Source organism: Impatiens glandulifera, chromosome 5, assembly GCF_907164915.1.
Source record: "Impatiens glandulifera chromosome 5, dImpGla2.1, whole genome shotgun sequence".
Lineage (NCBI taxonomy): Eukaryota > Viridiplantae > Streptophyta > Magnoliopsida > Ericales > Balsaminaceae > Impatiens > Impatiens glandulifera.
Window position 1 is genome coordinate 27,118,896 of NC_061866.1, and position 8,484 is coordinate 27,127,379.

General features: G+C 35.2%; 1 protein-coding gene across 5 annotated transcripts; it reads right to left on the bottom strand.

Annotated features, from left to right (window-relative positions):
• On the bottom strand, window positions 1-8,084 carry LOC124937696. Of its 5 annotated transcripts, none has more exons than XM_047478004.1 (11): window positions 7,226-8,084; window positions 6,994-7,098; window positions 6,618-6,832; window positions 5,738-5,934; window positions 5,452-5,560; window positions 5,072-5,358; window positions 4,530-4,659; window positions 4,315-4,451; window positions 2,721-2,802; window positions 1,341-2,615; window positions 1-437 (listed from the first exon to the last, which is right to left on the bottom strand). In XM_047478004.1, exons 1-11 carry the CDS (start codon window positions 7,291-7,293, stop codon window positions 283-285), a joined length of 2,760 nt encoding a protein of 919 aa, XP_047333960.1. In that variant the 5' UTR covers window positions 7,294-8,084; the 3' UTR covers window positions 1-282. The 5 variants fall into 5 exon arrangements, with proteins under 5 accessions (XP_047333960.1, XP_047333959.1, XP_047333958.1 ...); XM_047478003.1 differs by having other exon boundaries at window positions 4,315-4,454; XM_047478002.1 differs by having other exon boundaries at window positions 4,315-4,454; window positions 4,524-4,659.
• Between the last annotated feature and the right edge of the window lie 400 nt (window positions 8,085-8,484).

An 8,484-nucleotide genomic window follows, 5' to 3' on the forward strand; every position in this document is an offset into this window, starting at 1 on the left:
TCCAAATAAAATATCTGGCAGAAGTTTTTTATGCATTCAAGGATTATTTGACAGAAAATGTCCAAAATCTCCACACAAAGATGAACTGAGAACTTCACCAAAAACAAAGTGCAAAACAATCAACCAACATGCCCATAGAGAATCCCATAATTGAACCATTTCTGGTCACTTTTTTAACCATCTTTTTTTTTCTTTCAAAATGAAAAGAGAAAATAGACTTCTTTGTACATGGTCTTCTCGACATCGATTACAGAAGTCGTCGATCTGGATATCTACCTACTACTACCTATAGCGAAAACCCACATCTAATTGGTCATGGCCAAACATACCCTGGCTATTGTGATGTGCCCGTTGTTTCGCAGCATTTGCCCTGACCTCCATCTCTATCAACCGTTGGATAGCTTCTGGATAATTATTCCCAATGTTTCCATCTGCACCTAAATAATAATCAAAGAAAATAACAATTGAAATCAAACATATGATTGTTTCAAATTCAAACATAATGCACAGACAAGTCAATCACACAAAACAGGCAGCAGTTGTATATCACATTTTCCAGCCCTAAATCATCCAAATATTATAACAATAAGAAATTCATTCTTAGATTTCCTATAGAATATTCTATACATGTTTTACCCTTTTTATATAACTATTTACATATATAGTACAAAAAATGTAACATAGATGGAGGAGATGTATCATATATATAAGATTGCATTTTGATAAAAGCTAATTCAAAACTCTTTAATTTATTAACTTATACATATGTATATTAGTTTACAATAATTAGCATTATCAATAATTAGAGAAATTGGATGGTGAAATTACAAATGAGAAAAAGAAGTTATATAGGTGTAAACTTTCAATCAAGGACTTATAATTCTAAATACAACTATCTTTCATAACATTTAAACCCAAAAAAGAAACTGGATCTGGACCCCAATTCTCCATTTAAATAAAAGGAGCATAACAGTTAAGTATTTATTTGATTGAAAAAAGGATAAGATAATATACAAACCAATTGAGTAATTCCGAACAAGAAATAGTGTAATGATTAACTCTAAGGCTCTGTTTGATATGGGTTATTTGGGATTATTTCCAAATAACCCACTATTCAATTAATAATCAGTTTATCAAATCACATCGTTCAAATCATTATCCAAAATACCCTAATTTAAAAAAAAATATATTAATTTTTATTATATATTTATTTACTCCTCTTTTTCACCCAAATAACCTAATTTTCTATAACCTACATCAAACAAGGTAATTTTCTACAGCCTACAACACTTCTTGCATCAGCACTTGAAATCAAATGCAAAGAAACATTGAGAACTTACTCATCATGGGCATTCCATGTCCAGCAAAATTGGGTGGCCGGTGTAGAAAAGGAACTCCCTGCATTGCATTCAATTCCTGCAGAGGAGGCAGTAGAGGAGGGCCCCTTTGAATTTCACGTACCATGTGAGATGGAGGAACGTTGGCTGACATTTGCATTTGCTGTAACATTGGATGAATGGGAAGATCATAACCTCCTCTAGGTCTTGCAGTGGAATGATGGGAAGGCAAAAGATGATGCATACTTCCATTGAATTGCCTGGCCTGAACATCATGTGGATTAGGAAATGACCTCGCCTGATTTATATGAGAATAAACTGGAGGAGATGAGGTCTGGGATTGAAAGTTATGATATGGGATCTCTGGTTCAACCAAGTTATAAGGACCACGAACAAATGAAGAACCTTCAAGGCCTGTAGAAACTGTTATGTTCATGGGCTGAGAATCTCTTTTAGTTATTGGCTTACCAGAAAAGGAAAATAAGGAATTGGGGACCAGGTCACCTTCAGGCAACTGAACATCAACCAAATCATTATAACCATCCAGCTGTTTCGAAGGGCCAACATCAATTTGAGTATCACCAACTACCCATTTCCCTGTTCTATCCAACTTAGTTTGTTGATTTTGATTTAAGCCCAATGCATCATTTTCATCAATTCTTCTAGAGCCTACTGAACCCCTCTGTGTAGAAACAGGTGCATCCACAGATTGCAACTCCTTCATAAAAGCACTACCAAAAAGTGTTTCAAGAGTTAGACTCTTCCCGGGAAAAGAATTATTCTCCGCCACATCCACTTTTATGTTGCCACCATTTGCATGTTCAGAAACATGTTTCCCATTGAACAGCCTACAACTTTGCTCCACGTCTTGAATGTCTTTTCCATTTTGTAATAAATTCAAAAGATGTTGAGATGCACGGCTATCAATATCTGCTTTCGTCGGCTGCGTACTGGATGCTAAAGGACTCCAGCTCTGGAGATTGGTATTCTGGGTCAAAGAACTTTCACCATATTCGGAGAGGATCGTTTGTTCAAGATCTTCACATGTCAATACTTTAGGAGCATTGCCTTGGTTGGACAAACTGTATGACTGTTCAGATAACCCAATTGAGGAAGAACCATCACCAGTCATTGTTTCAGAAGCCATGAAGGAAAACTCTTTCATATTTTGTTTGGTTGCTTCCACATCAGTGACTTGGGATGCATGATTATCACTGATGCCAATTAGTGAAAGTAAGTTGTTTGCTCTTCCAAATGAAGTATCACTTGTCTTCTTTTCTGTATCAATGTACAAGAAAAAAATGCATTTATAAAAAGACTTCAATTTAGAAAAGCATCCTGAAAATTTAAAAAACCCCCCAAAAAAATATTGTATAAAAATACCATCTTCAAGAAACCAATGTGCAAACTTGGAGGATTGAACAGCATCAGACCCCTTAACATCATAATGTTCACCAACAGGAAGCTAAAAGATCAATGAATATATATGTCAGGTTACTTTTCCCTCAGAAAACAAGAAGCCATCATGATCCTAGATATGAAAGCTTGTGAAAGATCAGCGCAAAGGGAATCAAGAGAGTCAATTCTAACTTGTCCGCAGCATAGGATCCACAAGGAGGTTTAAAAGTGAAAACCCGTCGAGACCTTTAACAAAATGTACAATCCAAAGATATGAAAGCTTGTGAAAGAATGCTAATTATTTTTCTTGTTTTCATGCAAACCTCAAAAAGTACACCAAAAGGTGAATTGGAGAAATAGCTCAACAGGTTTATATACAGATCGCGAATCACATATTGATGAAATCAAAGCTTTTGATTTTGTTAGAAAACCTACCATAACAATCTCATGCAAACTAAATAATTACAAATGAAAACTAAAGCCAGGTAGAACTATTACATGTGCAAGGAAACATATATATGTACTATTGTCATGATATATGTAGTTACTTGCAAATCAACCTACAAATACTTCTCTTCTTTGATAAAATAAGATTGGAAGCAAGTTCCAGGGAACAAACCCTGGACGCAAAAAGGATTGGAAGCAAATAAGATTGTAAATGGTAAACAATCACATAGGACTTCAAATTAATTAATCTAATAGAGAAGGAAAATGGCAAACATCAATTTATCTATTCCATGCATCAGTTCATAATCTTCTTTATAAATCAGAGAATAATTTATGTTTCACGTGTAGTTTCTAAGACACAGGATATATATTCTTTGCAGAGGATGATGCTTCAAAGATTAGGCTTTTTCTATTGTCATGAAAGATGAGAATATAATGCATGTAGAGTCAAAAGCTTAGAGATACAGAGCTGAGGATTTGAAATTTGAAATTCAAAACAGTGCATGGAACAGAAACGTTTTAAACAAAATCTTCAAGCAAGCCAAGGACGAGTCAAAATCAATGATGTGATTTTCAGAGTGAAATTGAGTTGGGAGAAATGAAAAAGGTGCTAAATAGTTCCACATAATAAAAGAGTACCTACGAAATAAAAATTATATCTAAAAGCTTTTGAGTCAGTATGCTGACCTACTTGAACACATTATAAATAATGATTTAAAGTTTACAGTATGCCCTAGTAGAAATATAATATTAAGACGAGTGTTATGCAACTAGACTTGATAAAGTAAGGAATGCATTTGCATGATGGATGGATGGTAATGAAATGACACTAAATGTTACCAACAAAATAAGAGGGTATTAGGTTGAGATGGTTTGGTCATGTAAAAAGGACTTCAATAATATCAGCATGTTTTATATTTTAGACCATCTATAGCCATTCATGCATGCAAAAATGTAAACAATATCTATCAACTGAAATACAATAATATGTTATGCATACATGAGTGCTGAAGAAAAGCACTACAGACAAAATCCCACCTTTAAGATTAGTAATAATGCTATAAATGTAAATTCAACTTCTTGTAGAATTTACAAGCATCTAGAACAAAGTTTCACTTGGCAAGTGAATTACCTCGTTTGCATCAGATGATCCATTAACATTCAGCAATAAAACGCTGTCTACCATCTTTCCCAGGATAGATGTATTATGCTGCTTCATCCCATTACTTGCATTGTGATCTTCCATTTTCATTGTGGTCTCAGAAGCATCTACTATACTTGAAAGTATCGTATCAGCTGACGATAGAAAAGTCAGTTTATCATCGTTAAATAATGGTATACCCGCACTTGCTTTCTCAGCTTGCTTGTTTCCAAAAGTTTTATTTGTGTTTGGCCTCACTTCTCGATTGTCCAGAATACCATTCTTTCCAATAGTTTCACCATGAGAAAAACTTTCCTCAACTTTGGATATTCCAACCTGTCAAGTTCAAAATTTAACATCCAGTCTGTCAGCTAAAAATATGGCTATCAAGGTTCAAGTAATATTTAATTAAATATAAGGATCACAATTAAAATGGGATTTCCCATAAAAAATGGAACTTCCTTAAGCTGTGATATACAAATGGTTAGTCGTTCTAATGTTTAATTTCAAAAATTGTTTATTAGATAGATATATATCCATCATGTACCCAAAAATGCTAAGTTTGCAGACCATAAGTAGCCACATTTATCAATAGAAGAAAACAAAAGACCCATATAGATATAATCTCTAATTTCGGTTAAAACAACCACAACCAATATACGCAATTATTGAAAACCAGAAAACGGTTTACTCTTCTTTAGGTATCATTTTCCAATCAGGTAACAAGTTTCGGCACAACAAAATATACCTCTAATGAGGTGCAAGAATCCTTCTCTGGAACTGTATTCTTAAAACCAGGGGGCACGCGGGGTCTCGAAATTTGAGGCAGTAAAGATGATTTGCTAGAATCGGTTGAAGCAGGTGGTATCACTGTCTCATCAACTTCGCGTCTACCAAAAGGTCTCAGATCTCTACTAGTATCGTCCAGAAACTCAGAGATGTCTGAGACTTGACCATCTTTACGCTTCTCTGCATTTTGGTTCTGCTTCTCTTGAAGTGATTTGTGTTGCTCCTTCCTCATCAGTTCAAATGATGCTAGAAGAGAGTAAGGCCACGTTTAATTTCCAACCACATATTTTTAAGGGGCAAAAGGACTTCTTCTGATAGAAAATGTGTCGAGTTAATTACCTCTCCTTCTTCTCTCCTCTTCCATCTTATCCTCACCTGCACTCTCAGATGAACCAAATGTCTCGTCATTGCGAGAGTCCTTAGTCTCCCTCCTCACATGGGGCACCGCCTGCAGAAAAAAGTGGGACAACTATGAAAAGATCTAGTTTGGCATTTCAAAACTTCATAAATAATATTATAAATGGATTCACGGCTACAAGGAACGAGCTCAGAACTATTAACATCTTGAGACTTTTAACAAGAAAATCCATAAATTCCACATGGGAGAAACAAAAAGAAAGGTAACCTTGTAAGGTCGAGGTGGATGGTATGGCTCGGTGCTCCTATTCAACTGATAGTGATCATTTGGTGGAACCTTTGAGTCTGATAACCCAGCTGTATGACCAGATGATGGTCTTGAAAACGAACCACTACCAAGTAGCCCATCATGCTCAGAAGTTTGCCATGATTTCCTGGAAAGGTTTCCGTAACGCCTCCCAGTATCTGCTTAACACAAATTAGGAGATGTTATTCCTTGCTTCATCACTATCATGTTCATAAATTGAGTGCAAAGCACTTTGACTCTTTTATACACAAAGCAACTGAATGATTAACATTTTCTTCAAGCTAAGATTATGCAGGAAAAGAAAAAAAAATCAACAAAATTAAAGGATATGCACATAGAACGGTAGAGAAGACTACAGAGGAAAGACGCTCACTATTATGCCGTCCAAAGAGGTCAACAAACAATAAAGACACAAAGTGCATCATTAAGGAACATGATTTGAATAGTGCTAGCATACAACGACATTTACACCCACCTGCCTACAATCAAGTTAAATCTATTACACTTGACTAGGAAGCCATTTCAATTACTGGGTTGATTTTGTATTAATATTGAGTGTCATTAATCAAATGATTCCAAGTATCGTCCCTTGTCTTGTGAATCCACAAGGAATATTTCGACCAGCAATCCACTCAGGAAAATTTTAAAGGTAGACAAATTAGTTATACTTGGGGACAGAAAATGCGCTCAGCAGCATATTGTCTCCCAGAAAGATGAACAACAGAAACAGTCCCTTTTGTTATTATAGTCTGAATACCAGAGGTTCTCTAAATCATTGTCATATACCGATAACTTCAAGTCTATTTGACTACAACAATAAAGGAGTGTAACTTGGACAAACCTGAATCCCTTTCAGATTGTAAATGAGTATCTTTGTCATTCCAGCTACCCGAATGATTGTCCCTCTTTCCATAGATTCCCTTAGTATAGTTATTTGAATCCCCTCTAGCAGGTGGTGACGAACCATACTCGTTACGCTGAAGACTTTGTAAAGGAAAATTTCCATGATTCCTCTGTTTGTCTTGAAATAATCCATAATTGATATCTCCAAATTCACTAATTAAGAGAAGTGAATTTATTAAATTATAATCATGATGAAGGGGGATGAAAACATGCACATTAAACATCCAAGAAGATGAAACATGATGAAAATATATTGCAGATATATACAACTGTATGAGTGAGAAAATGTGTGGAAAATGATCAGGAAACCATACCTCAATTTTGACGGATCAAATCCACTAGGCAACTCTTTGCAAACATCTAATTCACTCAGCGATAACAGAAAGTCTCGAGTATATGCAATCTTTGATTGCCTGCACCTTAAGAAATAAAGATTGTGAACAATTTAAACTAATGAAACATGTAGAATAATCCTTTGCAGCAATTAGAGAGTACTACTGCAAATTGTATGATATAGATAAGAAAAAGTGAGAATACTGTTATTACTTGTTAGGTTCTTGAGATGATTCAGCGGCCTCGACAGGAGAGTATCCAATTTCATCTTTCATGCTCATTTTGTAATTTCCAAGCAACAAGAACTGAACACTCCCAAACTATGATGTACACCTCTGAACAGTAATGAAATTGTAAAGAAGACAATCTCTAGAACCCTATATCCGTGTTATTCCATAATGTCTTCCCACATAAATTAGCTAATCTTTGTCAAAACCAAGCATGTGGTGTACTGATTCACAGAACAAGCAAAGCCCCAACTAAAAACCAAGGATGTTGTAAGAGTTCACTTTCACTTCATGCATGAACCCAAAGGATGAATAGGAATCTACAACTGGCAGGACGAATATGAATAGAGTTCTTCCTATAGTTGTTTCTCCCAAAGGAAAACAACTAAGAATCAGTACATCTTGAATTGAAGTTCAATCAATAATAGGATATTGGACACAAAAAACGTAAACCCAGTATCTCCAGTATGAGGTTTATCAGTTCCACAACACGATCCAGCTAAAATAACAAGATCCAAATGATAAAGGGTCTCATCAACAAGGCAGCTTACAATGACCCATTTTCACAAAAGCAACAAGAAAAGCAATTTGACAAGAATTTACAAATCTTTAACAACAACAACAACAACAACAATAGGTCTAGGTTTATTCTGCGTGTGGATAGAAATCTCGATTGCGAAGATAGGGTTTTGTGATATGAAGCGAACTGAATCGGTGAAACGACGAGGGTAACATTGAGCTTTATAGTTTTCTTGATCGATCGTATTAGGGCGGAAGAAAACAAGATTGTTTTGGTTTTATAGAGAAGGTGTCTGTCTCTCTTTCTTCCTGCTTAGCGACGATGAAAAAGAAGTTCCCGGTTACCCTCCACTGCAACAAAGGTGTGGATGAATGTAGATAAAACATTCATATTCGTCCCTACACTTTTTACCCATTCAACAAATCAACCCTTAAACCTAAAACCTCTACATTTACATCACAATTTAACTAATCAAATTTTCATGTTTTTTTTCCTAAACAAAGACTTACAAATGAAATTAAGAAAATAAAGCCAAAGTAGCAACATAATGAAAGGGAAATGTCAAAAACAGGTCAAAACCCTAAAATACGAAACAATTATCGATAAAATAAGTGAACGAAATGAACAAAATGGCGTTTGTTTTCCTTAACGAATAAAATTATTATTACAAGTGCTTTGGACGGGCTAGATGGAAATGCGAGTGTTAGATGATATGTGTATGATCA